Genomic DNA, 16,440 nt, shown 5'->3' with positions numbered 1-16,440 from the left:
TTAAGGCCAAAGGACGTCAGCTGAGTCAGCGGCCCTTCAAAGTGGCCCAGGACGCATTCACGGTCACACCGCCGAAAGAATGTGGCCACACGTGTCCCAGTTAGTGTGGAGTTTAAATACATTAGACCAAATATCCCCGGAAAGCCATTGATGCAGCGCTTTCCACCGTCTGAATTTAACACCAGAGTCTGTCCAAACAACGAGAACTTGATCAGACATATGGGCCAACCAATCGATCAGCTGAACAAGGGACTAAGTAAGGGAGTAAATATGCAACTATTTGTCAGCATGTTCACTATATGAACTTGAAAAGGTGAGTTGTTTCTCCGGGTCGAAGTCGCCAGAGGAACAGTTGATACAGGTTTAATCATACTGACTACACCATTTAGCATCCGAACTGACCGAACGTGACACTTGCTCTTAGGTTTTTAAGGTGTTCAGTGTGCTGCTAATTAGCTAGAGCATAATTTAAAAACTGCAGGTAGTGGTGTTGTTGGCTCATTCAGCAGTTGCAATGTGCCACACGAGGTCTATTTCCAAGACGGGGGGATAAGAAGGAGACATTAAGCCGGAAAGGTAATGTGGGCTGTTGTTCAAAGTCTCTGTGGCTGTTTGTCCGTGTCACTGTTGGTCAATGATAGAACTTGGACAGTTGCTGCTTTATGTGTTTTATGTGTAAGTGTCCTTGTGCATAAAAACAATTAAAAAAAGGACCCCTAGGCCTTGACACAACATCACTCTTAGAGGAATACGTGCGGACACACTTCCATAATAAAACCATCGTTTTTCACTTTTCAAAATTGAGCAGAGGACAAAAAAAAAAACTTTCTGTACACTTCTGCGGAGGAAAACCGCGCAGTTTAATTTCCGATGCCCCTTTATGACGACGGAGCGGTCCGGCCGGCGGTGCAGTCTGCTGCACTGCAGCAGCTTCAGCGGCGAGCTATCCCTGGGAGATGTGTCATTTAGGTAGAAGCAGCAGGTTGTGCTCAGCTAAGCGACAGTTCCGGCCATTAGCAGGGCCTAATTAAGACACACTAATTATGGGTGATGGAGTGAGTGCTTTGTGGGGCCGTCGCTAAATAAATAATGAATACATAATCATTGTGCTTAAACAAGCCGCTTGAGCTTAAACAGTCACAGCGCCCCGGGCCTTGTGGCTGAATCGTGGAGCAGGAAAACAGGGGGGAGAGGGAGGGCTGCGGTGATGCATCATGGGAGCTGTCAAGGGCTGGGGGGAAAGAAGTGAATATGGTTTAAAAAATTCACTACCTGTGCCTGAGTGTGGGGTGGGAGGTGCCCAGGGGAGATTTCAACTGTGATGAGTTTGTGATGTTTCTTTTCTTGCCTACTATCGTATGAGAGACACTTGCTATTTAAAATGACACAACAGCAAAGTCAACAGCTGATCTCTCCTGTCCAGTTCACTTTATTACTTTATTAATCATTTATCACCATATATATCATTATTTGGACAGGCCTATTTTGAATACATATGTAGCCCATCTCCTCCTCATATTTGCCTGAGCATCTGTGTTTCTTTCCTTCTTGTTTGCCATTTACCTTCCAGTTTGTGCGACGCTTGCCGTCCGTTTATTGGTCTATGTCTGGCTTCGTCTCTCTGAGTCTTCTAGAGTTTTTGTGCGTCCAGTGTGTCTCTCTGTTTAAAACTGACAAGCTTCCTGGAGCTCGACATCAATGTAAATGAGGTCTGAGGGAACAAATTGTTTGTCTGGCCCTGGTTCTGCCGTCTGTCCCGGTCAATATGCCAGCCTGACCTCAGGGCTTCACACCGCTTCTCTCACCGCCTTCAAAGTTTCCTCCTGAACTCACGGACACCGACATACTCCTCCTCCTCCTCCTCCTCCTCCTCCTCCTCCTCTTCCTCCTCTATGCTATTTTTCTTCTTCCATTTTTAAACGGAATTATAAATCACCACCCTTTAGCTTCCCTTTCCCAGCCCATTTCTCCTTTCCTCTCGTCTGCTATGACCCAATAATTAAAAATCCTGTCCTTTTTTCTTTTCTTTTTTTTACTTCTCCACTGTCTCTGTCCATGCATGTTCTCTCCTTCACGACTTCCACGTTCCCCGTAAGCTTGAGAAGGGAGCATAAAAACTCATTGGTGAAACAAAGAATATCAAAGGTCTGATGAGAAAAAAAAAGAACAATTTCCTTCACATAAACACAACATTCTCCTCTTTGAGACGACATCACTTTGGCAGATGAAACACGGCGGTAAATTATCTCGACGTGAGAAAATGAGACTTTTGCCTACCAGTAAAACATCCATTTTCAGTGTAGGTGTAATGCACCCAGGCTCCCTGATGCCTCCAGGAGTGTGTAGGAGTCACAAATCTAAACTGCATCATTAACAGCAAACATAAAGAAAAAAATCTTTTATCTCTTTCTCCTTGTCCTTAAAGAACATTGTTGATGCTCAACTAGCCCGCGTATGATTCAGCGCCGCTGATTCAAAGTGCTCGAGAGGGCTGAATGAAAGGGCGTAGGTGTCCATCCCCAACATCTGATCAAATGCTCTTCCCCCTTCAGCATCCAACAGTGTCCTTTGAGAAACGAGCAAGGGGCCAGCGCAGGACGGCAGAGCTGGCCATTAGTTACAGAACTGACAGCATGGTGACAGAAAAAAATTTGACTCGTGGCCAAGCATCCTAATAAGCTTGTAGGGACTTGAAAGGACAAGGTAATGAGCTGAAATTAAAGGAAATGCTAAGACTACCTCCCCATTCATCTCACGGACAGCTCAGCTATTCGCTAAACATGCGTCTGATCTGAACCGGGGAGAGGATCTTCTCAGATGTTGTGTCCAATTATTCCATGCCCTGTTTCCCGAAAGCAAATTGAAGCTAAGCTGATCATAAAGCCCCTGTTATGAATCTTCTGACTCATATCCTAAAAGCACAGCGGTAAACTTCCTCCTGCCCACTTATCCAAACAAGACTGAAGAACACTGTCAGATGGAACTGCAATACACTTAATGGGTTTGTTTATCACAGTTAATGATTTAGTCTTTTTTTCAAGACCACTCTGATCTTTTCCGTGTATAAATTGTTTCATGCGTTATGAGTGCAGCTTATTTAAAGGCACACCATGAATTAATACGTAGTCCTATAGGCTATGACAAGGGAGATGGAAATCAGGGATATGAAGAATGTATTTAACCTTCTGTTCAAGGGAGAAAAAAATGTGTCGATTTGCATCAAATGGCCATGAAGTGTGAATGACCGTTATCATATTGATCCGGTATGCAAACGCTCCCGGAGCAAAGATCTCAAACCTACACACTAATTGCAGCTGTACATTGATGGACAGAGATGTAAACGATTGTCTGGTCTACCTGGTATGGAAAAAAATGAAACATCACGAGGCTAAAACAGACAATCATTTTTTTTAAACTCTGAAACATTATATAGCTGTTTTGGCACATTTTTTTTGCCATGACTTTCTCCAAGCCAAGGAGGAAAATGGACGCCCATTTGGCTGGAAAAATATACGTATTATTCTGGCGTTTGCCCATCTCTCACCCAGGCTATATACGGATTAATGCCAGCCTGGGGCTACGACATCAGCAATGCTGCATGTTCGGGGGCACACATTACATGGCTGGCCCCTGCGTACATTTATATCCATGACTGAAGTGTACGTGCCCTGCCGCAGCTGTATCCTGCATAATTCATGATGTGTCAGAGTTCTCCACGAGCTGGCGTCTGTCTGTCAGCGCTGCATGTCCCCTGTCCCTCCCCATCCATTCCCCCTGAATGGTAATGACGAGTCGGCGAGCGCGCACACAGTCGCACAAACACCATAGCACACAGACACCGGCAGCACATTGACGCTCTCGCTGTGGTGCAATTACATACAGTCGGGCACAAATGTACACCACATGTCACGTGTGTGTGCAACTCAACACACTGAAAAAGAAGACAATCTGAAATGGGGCGCAGGGAAGACAATCAGAAAACAGTTAGCGCCTTCTCAAACGTACAGTAAATGTGTGTGTACAAGCTCAGAGGTGTGCGCGTGTATCCGCACAGCCGGCCGCTCGGTGTCTCATGACAGGCCGTCAGTCGGCCGCTGCAGCAGCAGGACTGGTGGCGTCCCCTGGGGAGGCCTCTAAAAGCTCGCGTGGGTTCTGGGGGGTGGTGAGCCCACACATAGTGAAAGCTTTTCCGTGTTCATCCACCCGGCTCTGCTGCTCCTCCTCCTGCAGCAGCGACTCCACCAGCCTCATTCCGCACCCAAATGCAGCGAAAAACTCACTAACCCCGACCCTCGAACCACTCATCTCTCTCCATTCCATCTCCGCATCTGTCAGTTTTTCCCAACATTCTCATGTCTTCCTTTCCACTTCACCTCCTCTCACCCCTCTCCCAGTCGTTACCTCTCTTCCCTCTCTCTCTTCAAATTTTTCGGATCCGTCCCTCTCCCCCGTACATCTCCATCTCTTCTCCCCAAACTACTGTTCTCAGCCCCCCTCCTCTTCCTTCCCACATTCCCCCACCGCCCCCATGCTACAGCGACATATCCAATAGTTCATTAACCTCCATACATCTTTGTGAGCTTCTCCAGTAGACACTTCCCTCACTGGGAGCTCCTGTCACACTGAGGAAGCCCCCCCCCCCCCCCCCCCCCCCTTCACACTGAATGACTGGTGACGTCTCTAAACAGGGCCAGAGGCTTTAACCCTGAAGCAAGGGACCCGGACGGTGGTCCAGGACTATGAAACCACAAGGAGAAAAAAAAGAGGTGACAACGGTAGCTGTCACAGAGCTGACTCGGACAGGATCGGGAGGGATTGTGGGATGGGGGGGGGTGCACTTTGTAGAAGCAGCTGTGGTGACAAACATCTCGTCACTTGAGGCTTGTGGAGCGTGCAAGAGTTTTGACGTGTGCGTTCCAGAACCTCATATTGTAATCAGACTCAATGAAGAACTGAGAGCCTACAAACACACTCTGCCACCAATCATCCATCCTCTGATTAACTCCACGGAGCGATTAAGAAGCAGACAACGCTATTCGTGGAGAAAAAACACTCACAATTTTCTCACTGGTATTTTCCGTCTCAAAACAATGGCGGGAGGTAAATGGAGTTTTGCTTGTCGCGCCTACAACACTGAAAAATGACACCTAAAGGAATATGCTTTGCTCTGGAAGTGGGGAACATCTGGCCAGGTTCGGTACAGAGCTTCAAATAAATCAGCCCATCCGCACCTCTGAGTCTCACCAACTAACATACTATAATGTGTGTTAAAGCCGGTTCTGGGAAGACTCCCGGACGATTTTAGAAAATCTTATTCACAATGCAAGTGGAGTGCAGAAATCTAAAAGAGAGACTTCTTTGTCTTTTGAGAAGTCTGGACAAAATAAAAACAGAGGCATTTGTATGACTAAATCAAATTAAAATTAAAAATGTGTAAGTTCTGTGTGTTTAACATGGAGACATCAATTAGATAACGATAGAGATTGTACACAAAGCAGATACTATACCAGAAAATGCATTTACTGGTATTATCTATGACACAGTGTTCATTTATTAACTTCTACAGGTCAACCGAGGAGGCCGCACATGGCTGTGAAAATTCTTATGTGTGCAGGGTCCAAAATTAGCACTCGCCACTTTCCAAAGGTCATGCAAATGTAAAAAATATTCAGTGGCAAATAGAATAATTAAGATCAATCACCATTGGTGGGTTACCGAAATAGGCCTACTTCACCACAAACCTTTGTCACTTGAACACATTCTGGTTCTTTGATTGACCCTCTCTGCTAGAGCACAGCGTGGAGAGATGTGACCGATGGGGCCAGGGATGCCGTGTCGAGCTAAATGTACAAGCGCAAACCGCTAAGAGAGTCAAAACGTGTGGTGTCACATTGCCAGTGTTTTGGCTGGTCACAGTTCTCCATGGCAGCTTAGTGGCGGCAAAAAAAATCCATCCGTCCAACCAACCCAACCAGCCCCTCTGTGACCTGCCCAGGCATGGAGTTATTCAGAGAGGGCACATGGGTTATGGTCGCACGACAGGGACAGATGAGCAGAGAGCAGGACAAGCAAGAGCTGAGGAAAGAAAGAAAAAAGATGGACAAAAAAAACCCCTCCAAACATAAGGAAGTCTGGACGGGACCAACATTAGCATAATGTACCAAATTTCAAATGCAAAAATGAAACAAATACTCTTCATGAATCTATCCATAATTTATTACTATTAATTTATAGTCTGTCTGACTGAATGTGCTTTGTGTGTTCTTGTGGGTGGAGACATGCACTATTCAAAAACCAAAAAACGTCCCCAAATTTAACATGACAAAATTGATCAGATGAAAACAGAAGTCCGCATCAAAGAAATATTTCCTACAAAACACAGGTATTCGGAGGAGTGAATGAAAAGAAGCAGCCTGGACAAAACTCTGTTACACATTGTGAGATTTTGTCCTCCGATGGACTGTTTTTGGAACAGTTTGTGATTCACAGAACATGCACAAAAGAGAGTATTATGTGAGGGGTAGGCAGAAAGAAAGAAAGAAAGAAAGAGTCAGGCATCTAAAATAAAGTGGAGGGTAATGAAATGTGTGATTGCCTGGCTCTCGTGCCATTACTAAGGGACAAGGTCCTCAGAACCTTTTCTGCTGCAAAATAGGGAGGAGGATAAGTCATTACGGTTTAGACATTCACTCTCTCTCACACACACACACACACACACACACACACACACACACACACACACACACACACACACACACACACACACACACACACACACACACACACACACACACACACACTCTTCCTGTCTCTCTTTCTCACCTTCCTCAGCATCTCTGAGCAGAAGCATGAGGAAATTCATTTACTTTAAGATAGGCAGTAAAAAAGGGAGGCCTCGTAAAAAGACAAAAAGCTCCTTTATGTGCAATCAATACCTGAACCAGTGAGCAAGCGGAGAGGCTCGGTCTGCTTCACTCAGACACAAGCTTGATGACTTGCGATGACTTGACTTTCTATTAGCCCGGCCGCCTGTCTCCTGATGGACGCTCCACCACAAAGGGCTGAGACGGGCTCTGAGAAGGGCGTGTTCGCTGCAGGTCGGACATGTAGCACAGCCACCAGGATTAGAGTCTTTCCGTGGTTACCTTACATTCACCAGCACTGCAGGGGTAAACACACTGAGTACGATCCAAAGCCCCGAGTCTGGTCACAGCGTTGTGTATGACGTGTTGCTATGCGTGAGAGCAAGTAGTGATATGGCCTTAGCTATAAACACAAGCTGACTTAATACTTGGTTGAGCTATCATGGCCTATCGGATATTGTGCATCAGGAATTTGTGCCGCGGTAATTTGGATGTGGCCCGGTCGCCCATGAGGAGGAATGCCACGCTGATTAATATGGGCTGTGATATAGGGTAATTCCCATACTGCTGCAGCTGCAGTTCAAATCCTCCACCGGGCCGTTGGAAGAGGTACAAGCTCATTATTCACCATGGAGCACAGACCCACACAGTCTGACGCACACCAACAGCCACAAACACATCTCAGGATTTACAGATCAGCTGTTTCGTGGAGGTCAGAGCGAAGGCGGCACCAGAATAATCACTGCCTCCTTTACACGAGAGCCCAGAAACACCAGGAAAAACTAAAGGGACCACTTTGATCTCTCTTCTTTCCTTTTGTCCTTTGGCTGTTAGGTAGATGCAACGCAAAAAACGCCCCCTCATTCCGCGCCACCTGTTCTCTCTGATTCTCACCACGTCCCGAACCTCTAGTCAGAAGTGCTCCCTGAGCTATTTTTTGAGGAGAGAAGCGTAGGAGTGGGGAATAAAAGGAAGTCTTACCCGTCTCGCATCTCTTCCCGGTGAATCCTTGCTGGCAGACACAGTTGTTCGGTGAGACGCAGGTTCCCCCGTTCTGGCACAAGCCGTCACACATAGCTAGAGGTGGACCAGCAGAGAAGAGACATTGCTCACCAAGATTAACGAGCATTAACTACGTAATTAGACCAGCGGCAGCATATGTATTTGCATACAGAATAAGAGCTAATTTGGTGATGTGATTCATCACAGCCTCGCACGAAAAATTGTTTTGCGTGATTAATGCATCTCACCAAGGTTAATTCAAAAAATGTTCATTATCCGTAGGTAGACTGTTAATGTGTCCCCAAAACACAGGCACTCTAGTCATTGTTGCTGACAGAAATTAATGGAAATTAATGTCATCGAACAAAGAATGAGATGCATCAAAAACAAAAGAAGTGCAAGGCAGTGAAAGCAGCACCACACGGAGCTGTGTTAAAGGGGCAATCCGACATTTTAGTATTGCACTGGACTCTGGTTGTGAGCATTGGGGCTCTGACATTAGACAGAAAAAACAAGAATAGTGAAAATTGAAGCAAAAATGGCTGATAACCTGACTAGGACAGCAACTAACTATTCTTTTCATAATCGATTAATCTGTTGATTATTTTTTCGATTAATTGATTATTGTTTGGTCCATAAAATGTCATAAAATGGTGAAAAATGTCAATCATGTTTCCCAAAACCCCCTAAAAATGTTTGGTTTTGTCCACACACCAAAGATATTTAGTTTATTGTCATAGAGGAGCAAAGAAACTAGAAAATATTCACATTTAAGAAGCTGAAATCAGTGAATTCTTTTTTTCATAATAACTACCTGAACCGATTAATCAATTATCAAAATAGTTGGCGCTTAATTTCCCATAATGCAAGCAACACCATATTTTCATCAAGCCCTTCCCCCACCATTACCTAACCCAAGACATTGCTGGGGTTATTTTATGGCTGAGTGGTCAATTGAGTACATTGCCAGAATAATAATAAGCAACTCTTTTGGTAACTGATGCATTAATCCTTTTCTGTTTGTAATTGTAAGCAACAATTTAAGTTCCCTCCAGTTCCAGCTTCTCGTTTGTGACGATTTTAAATCTCTTCATTATCTTATTCGGTAGAAAAGTGAATACTTTTGGGCGTTTGGCTCATTGATTGGAGGACAGAAGCCATTTCATGACATCACCTTAGGGCTTTTTTTTTTTAAATGAGTATTTTGAACTATCTTTTCATATTTTTCCACTATTTATCAAGGAAATAATCAGCATGATTCGCTAGTTTCAGCTCTAATTAATTTATCAGAAATGTTTGTATCGGACAAAAAAAATCCTCAAGAGCCACAGAGGACATTATGAAACCGTTCTCAGACGATCCCTGTGCGGGGTAAACTTGTTCTCACGTGTAAAACCAGCGCAGTCCCCTTCTAAATAGATTTTTTAATCACGATGATTAATAAACCAGATAAGGTCGAGTCAATTTTCTGGTGAGAGCACAGATTACAAATAGAACAGCAAACAGAGAGGAGGCCCATTAAACCCGGGTCACAGAAGGCGCTTCAGCAGGAGCCGCTGAGAGCGGGACCACGATACAGTTCACATGGCGGCGATAAGGAGACATGCCTGGAGTACTGAGGTACAACCTTCCTTTTGTATGACTGTTTATCTTGTAGCTTTCAAAACAGATCAGTGTAATATTCATTATGTTCGGCCCAAATTGTTCCTGTTTAAGTTTGGTAAAAGAGAACTTGACAAACTGGGGGATTCTGAATAACCCGAGCTGTGTTTTGGGACAGGAAACAAAGTCTTGGTTTGCAATGTAATGTAAGGATATGTCTGACAAATGTGTCACCACTGCAAAAGGTATTTCTGATGTCTTGGAAGTCCACGTGGGCTGGGGGCTCTCGACGCAATGAAAAGCAGAACTTAGAGAGTGATGCTTACCTTTGCACACTGTCCCATTGCCAGTGTAGCCGGGCTTACAGGAGCAGCTGTGGCCTCCCACCATGTTGAAGCACAAAGCATTCTCATCGCAGTTGTGGAGTCCGCTGAGGCACTCGTCATGCTCTGAAGAACAAGACAAAACACAACAGACGTCGATCTCAACACGCTCTTTATACATAAATGCATTCCTAGTATTTATCTTCCTGTGAACAAGTGTTGGGGGGGGGGGGGCGCAGCAAGCACAACTGCTATCAAGTCAATAACACTTGATTAAAGAAAACAGAATGTTTATTTTCCACATTAATATGAAGGAGGCACACTTCCATCAGTTGATTCTTTCCTGAAGTAAGATTCAAGACTCCCTCTTGGACTAAATGACTTGATAGTTAGACGGCTGTGTCATCTCGTAATGAGACGTCAGTGACAAACAGCCGACTGGAGGACAAGCCATTCCTCCCACCATGATCAGTCATGAAAAAAGAATAAAACGCACTTGATGTTTTGCTGGGATTTGTCGTCTTTGTTTGGTTTTCAAAATGAGGGATGGGCCAGTCTCAGTGATGAATGTGAGCTTCATAACAACTGAAAATAAATCCCCTAATTTGTGCTTACACATTAAAGAGGTGCCATCTTTTGTTGTATTTTGCAATTATGGGCCATCATGAGTGTTGTAAATTGGCACAATTGGTGATTAAGTACCAAGACAAAAGCTTTAGAACAAGGACTCCCAAGCTCTCAGGGCATCTGCCACTGCTGCTGCTGCTGTGGACTTAGTGATAAGGTGTGTTATGAATCACTGACAGGTCTGACTGATGGCCACAGCCCATGATGACGTTTTGAAACCAACCGGCCAACAAATCTCCCAGGATGGGACGTGGAGGCTGAGGTGAAACAATACAATGACGTTAAAGCCTGGAGGAATACGTTGCTACACAAATCAAACAGTCCAGGTAATACCAACACCCGAAATGATACCGCGTGAAAACCACAAAAGTCAGCGCTGAGTAAAGCAGAAAACAAGTTAAAACAGCTGTAGTGTGGAAAAAAATCGGAAGATAAGTTTTCACACGTACAGTAAGGTATATTAAAGGATTATAATGCAGGGTGTGAAACTAGAGTATATCAAAATTACTGCTCTGGAGTACAATACGATTATATTTACTATATTATTATTATATTATTATAAACAATACGAAGATACAATATGTACAATACTAATTCATATTTATCCACCAAGTAATGTCTGTCTCTAGTGTCTTTATCTTGTTACCAGGAAAAGTTGTGCGGATGATGTAACCAATACAATGGAAACAAGACCATTAAAATAATATGACTCACGTCTTCAGATATAAATAGCTTTTTTAGAAATGAAATGTTGTAAATGAGCCATTTTTAAGCTGTAGAGTCAAATTGTCCTCATTTTTATGTTCATATTTTTCTCCAACTTTCATTTGGCAGGAAGTTGTGAGCTCATATAAATCTGATTTGATCCGTTGTACTGATGCGGTGGATGATATGAGTGGTTCATATCCACATTACATTATGTTGCTGTCTTAACTTCAGCCAAACAGTTAAATAATTAGCAGGCACTTAAATGCACGACACCTGAACACAAAGGCAGAATTGTATTCCTCTGGGACACATGAAGGAAGAATACTTATCTTAAAAAAATCTAATTATTCCAGATTCACATAAATATTTCTTTCTGATACAGTAGGTGCTGGCTTACAGGACACTGCATCAGCTGCAGTCTGGAACTGGACTCGTTTTAACCCAGTCATGGCTCAAGAGGGAGCAGAACAGAAGCCGCTCATGAAAATCCATCTTTTGGCGAGAGAGTTCTCTCACTATCAATGGTATTTTTTTAAACACTTAACCCAAAAACCTTTGCTATTTTGTATTATCGTGTGTTTTAACTGCACAGAGAAGTTTAAGAGGAGGCTAAAAGGACTCATCATCAGCTGAATCCCGATGAAACAGGTTAAGACTCTTGGAAAACGAATCCAAAGACTTTCTGGGCGCAACAGTTTGGACTTTTAATCAAATGGACATAAATCAATTAATCGAATAAGTACCCACTTATTTGTATTTTTTTCCCACAACTTGGGAGCGTTTTAAATGCAAGAAATGACAGCACCTGAAGAGTGAGAGGATCAAACATCGGAAAGCTCGTTGCAGGTCGTCAGTTTTCCTGCCATCATCCAATCCATTATATATCTCCTGAGCAGACCGCAGGCTCATCCAAATTGAAAGTGACATTGTGATGAGCTCCTCTGTCGAGGGCATGATGTATGCGTGCATGTGCGTGTGATGGATTGAAGGGCTCTTAGGAGGGTCCGCTGCTGCACTCTTATTGCTGCATCACACACGCACACACACACCTTCCGTTGGGCAGAATTTAAGTCCGCTCATGGGCATATAAAAACAGTAAAGTGAACACAGAGGAGAGGAAAGGCAATGTGTCTTTTTTCCCAAGGTCAGAGCTGTCAGTCTGAACAGACAGGGCAGCAGTGTGTGTGTGTGTGTGTGTGTGTGTGTGTGTGTGTGTGTGTGTGTGTGCAGAATGTTTACTATCATGTCACCATGTGCCTGAGTTTAGCATTACTTATTTGCAATTTTCGCTATTTAGGAACTTAGGATGATTACACTGTGGTATGTATTTGGCTTAATGTGATCACCAGCTAAATACAAAATGTTGTGTGTGTGTGTGTGTGTGTGTGTGTGTGTGTGTGGGTTAACATGAGAGAGGTATTTCCTTACTGACTGCTGATGCTCAGGCTGCAGACAGATAAACAATCAATTATGTACAGCCTGTCAGCAGGGATCTCTCTGTAGGCCGATCCTCCTCCTGCTCCACTCCCTCCACCTTCTGCCAAAACAACCCCAGTCTCAGTGAAGTCGGACGTCAGACTGCTTTCCTTGAAAATATTGTAGCCCAGGCTACTAACCGCTACAGGCCTTTGAGAGGACAGTGATCTTATGATATGCATGTGAGGGGGGGCCTTTTCTACGACTCTATTCGTCTGCTTCAACTAGAAAAAGTAACACCACAAAAGAGCAAAGAGAAGCACATCACGGTACATGAAATTCAGATTTCTTCAAACTTTTTTTTTCCTGTCAATGCATTTCCTCAAATGACCAAATGCACATTGTTTAACACAAACAAATCATTAGCAGATTATTCTGGATGTATCTAATTTAATTACTGTATACAAGGCGCACATCTATTATATTTATAACGCACAAGAGTTGAAGGGAGATTTAGATTTATGATATGAAATTGAATTGAATCAATTGGTGTGTGGTCGATTCGGCGAGTAGTAGTCTTTCCGTTTGAATGGACCCAATGAATGAACCAATTCATTTTGTTAATTTCTTTGCCACTGTAATATCTTTATGGTATCGTTATCCGCGGCACCAACTTCAGGCGCAGCACTCAACGCTAGTTCAAATAAGCCAAGTGGACGTCCTCGTTGTTCAAGCATTATATCATCGGAGGCGAAGCAATCCTACGAAAGTCGCAGTCAAATAATCCGTCTCCTCCTCCCCCCATGTGGTACCACGGCTCTCTCTCCAACATCTATTTCTTTTTTCTTCTATTGTTGTCTCAACTTCCTGCAATTGGTGCGAAAGTCCAAACGATCCAAAAAGGTGTTTTCACACTGCCCGCGTCAGGATCCGGTGTGACACCACCTCTTTCGGTCGCAGTACATTTTGGTCCGTTGGTCTGGACCATGGTCCGAGGCACCTCTCGGCCTGTTATTCTGTTTGGGACTAAACTGAGAGATAGGTGTGTGAGTGCCCTAAGTGTTACGTGCCGGACCTTAAGGATACACCTAATGTGTTTTTTGGGGGATAAACACTGGGTGTTAGCATGTGCTTTTCCAAAACATGTCCACAGTTCGAGCAGGATCCTTGCATGTGGGGGAAGAAGAAGTTTGAGGTCTGTCCAAATCCCCCTCAGCTGCCAGACCCTTTGAGTTGACTGAGTGAAAGTCATCTTTACTGATCTCTGTTGTTGACCAACCCCCTGCTACACGTCTGGTCCCTATCCATCCCTTCTCTCTCCCCCCCCACTGCCCGGCCCTCCTTTCGTTCCCCTGCCTCAGGCGTGCAAGTCTGGTTATCACAGGATTAGGACAAGGACACACACCCTGCATACACACCTTCGGGCACGAGCACCGGCACGGACACGTACACGTAGCATACACGCACACCTCAGGACAGCCTTCTTTAATATCATTCAAAGGGAGAGCACAACCAATCCGCTACCTTTCATGGATAAGCTGCTAATCTCACAGAGGGAGGAGCACCTCGGGCACTTTGGGGAGAAAGTCAAAGAGCGGAGGGGGAAGAAAAGAGGAGGAATCTTGACCTTCAGGATCAAGGATACAGCGCCAAGTCAAATAATGTGGCAAAAGAAAGTTGGGGGCTGTTTCTTTTGCTAAAGGCCCCAGCGGATACGTAGCCTGGGCTCTATCGGGACATTTGGTTGAAGGGATAACATTCAAACATGAAGTCGTTGTGTTACAGTCTACCACAAGCTGGGATCTGAACCTGCAACCTCGCTCTCTGCAGGTGGTCCTGATGTTAAATACAGACTTCTGTCTGAGTTTGCCTCTCCCCTGACAGGCTGAGGAGAAATATAAAGAGGGCTCCGTGCTGTTCCGCCCAGACTTCTGCAATCTGCAAATCAGTCCTGTAATCCACTATTCTGCACATTAACACTGAGCCATGAAATGAACTACAGTCAACTTAATCCTCTTTACCAGGCAGACGGGTCACACACACACACACACACACACACACAACACCGTAATACACGTGGAAATATAGCAATCAATACCGGAACATTGTTCCAGCTGAGTTTGCGATTTTGCTAATTGGTGAAAGCTATTGAGGATGATAAAGACGGCCGTATATCATGTGAATGTACAATGTCAATCGGTACTGAAGGGGGTGGTTTAATGTTTCCTTCCACAGCTGTAATATTTCTGCAACGTGCCACTTGGAGGAATCAGCGCTCCCTCTGGACTCCTCTCAAACACAAGCAGATGTTCAACTGCAATGAATAGGCAATAGATTCCTGCAGCAAGTAGGTCAGCATCTTCCCATTTTCATTGTCAGTCACTGCCAGCAGCACCACAGAGGTGACACCAAACTCAGCATATCAACATGTCGGAGCAGAAGCGGCCTGTTGCGTACTCATTTAGGAGTGTTACTGTTGACACCCATATATTTGGCCAAAATTCATCCTCATCCCATTAGCGAAGAGGTGAGATGTGCCTATAAAGTAGTGATTGCGTTCGGTGTCAAGCTCACTCCGATCGTGGATGAGTTGGAGCTGATAGTCACGTAACCCGGTGGGGAGATGACAACGTTAATTTGACCGATGCAGGGGAAAAAGTCATTACACGAAGCCTCCGCATAAGCCTTGGTTTAATCACACAAATTGACTTTTATACGGTGACGCATAGCTGTGCATTCCACCACGGCGCGTGGAAGGCATTTTAATAGGAAACTACATAAAATATAGTGACACAGTTTAATCCACTGGGTTTGGAGGTATTAATCTTGGTTGTGAATGGGGGGGAATGAGCGCACGGTGGCGGAAAGACAAATGAGTAAAACAATAAAACTTGCCCCGCAGCTCAGAAGATTAGGGAGAAGACGTGGTGACTGGAATCGCACGAGGTACAGTGGTTGTCTGAAGATAATAAAGAAAGGGACTGAGTAAGCAAGGAGGTTTATTTCTCTAAATAAATCACATGAGCACTAGAAAAGCGACGAAATGTGCAATTGTCACTGCCTTAAAAGCCATCCCTCAATCTCACTTCTAACTTGTTATGCCCTTCAGGAGCCTGCTCATAAAAAGACGCCAAGACACAAATCCTTAACTTTGCCTTATCATTTCCTGATTTCCATTGACAGGGGGGAAGAACACCTCCACGGGGGGGCCTCGCCGGGGCAGGAAATGGGAGTTTTCACCAGCCGTTCGCTGTCTGGTGAGTCCTACGGCTTTAATTCAAACTCCATTGGCACGGCAGGAAGGCTGCGGGCCTAAATCCACCAGCGTGGTGCGCAGGCAGCAGGCAGCGGCCGCCCCCTTCACTCTGCTATACCGCTGCTTTAGTTTGCATCGGTGCAAATTGCTTTTTTAATTACAGCCACTGGGGAAGTGCAGCACGCTGCCTCCTCTTCAGAGACGATTCACACGGGGAGCTACTTAGCAACGTGTTTCACACGCCGCAAACAGCCGGCGAGGAGCGAGGCGGATCTGCCGCTCATCGCCGTGGCATGACATTGTGTTATTCTATGGCAAGACGACGATTACTGACTTACATGTTTTGCTCTGTGTGTGGTTCTGCATTCGGCAGTACGACACAGGGGTTTTTGTTAGTAGACAGAGCTGTGCCTTACAACGCTCTTCATAAAGACTTTTTATGCTTCTGCGGCATTCTTCAGTCTTGATATACAAATACATCTACAGATTTCCCTCCTCTCTCCCCTCATCCACTTAATCCTGATATATGATTTTACTCAGCTGTTACGGCCTGCTCTCCGTTTGTTCTCCTGAAATTCCTGTGCAAACATACGTAACACCTAATAGATAAAAGATATTTTTACATGTTTCTTATTTCATACAT

General features: G+C 44.6%; 1 protein-coding gene across 1 annotated transcript in view; it reads right to left on the bottom strand.

Annotated features, from left to right (window-relative positions):
• The window catches only part of nell2a (neural EGFL like 2a), a 71,813-nt gene that overhangs the window by 14,722 nt on the left and 40,651 nt on the right, over window positions 1-16,440 (bottom strand). Inside the window, exons 14-15 of the mRNA XM_035643342.2 lie at window positions 9,794-9,916; window positions 7,845-7,940 (exon numbers count right to left, since the gene is read on the bottom strand). Coding sequence (XP_035499235.1) covers window positions 7,845-7,940; window positions 9,794-9,916 — 219 coding nt within the window. The remainder of the gene's footprint in view (window positions 1-7,844; window positions 7,941-9,793; window positions 9,917-16,440) is intronic.

The sequence above is a fragment of the Scophthalmus maximus genome, chromosome 7 (assembly GCF_022379125.1).
Source record: "Scophthalmus maximus strain ysfricsl-2021 chromosome 7, ASM2237912v1, whole genome shotgun sequence".
NCBI lineage: Eukaryota > Metazoa > Chordata > Actinopteri > Pleuronectiformes > Scophthalmidae > Scophthalmus > Scophthalmus maximus.
The sequence above is the reverse complement of the archived record's forward strand: the minus strand, read 5'-3'. Positions and strand labels throughout refer to the sequence as shown.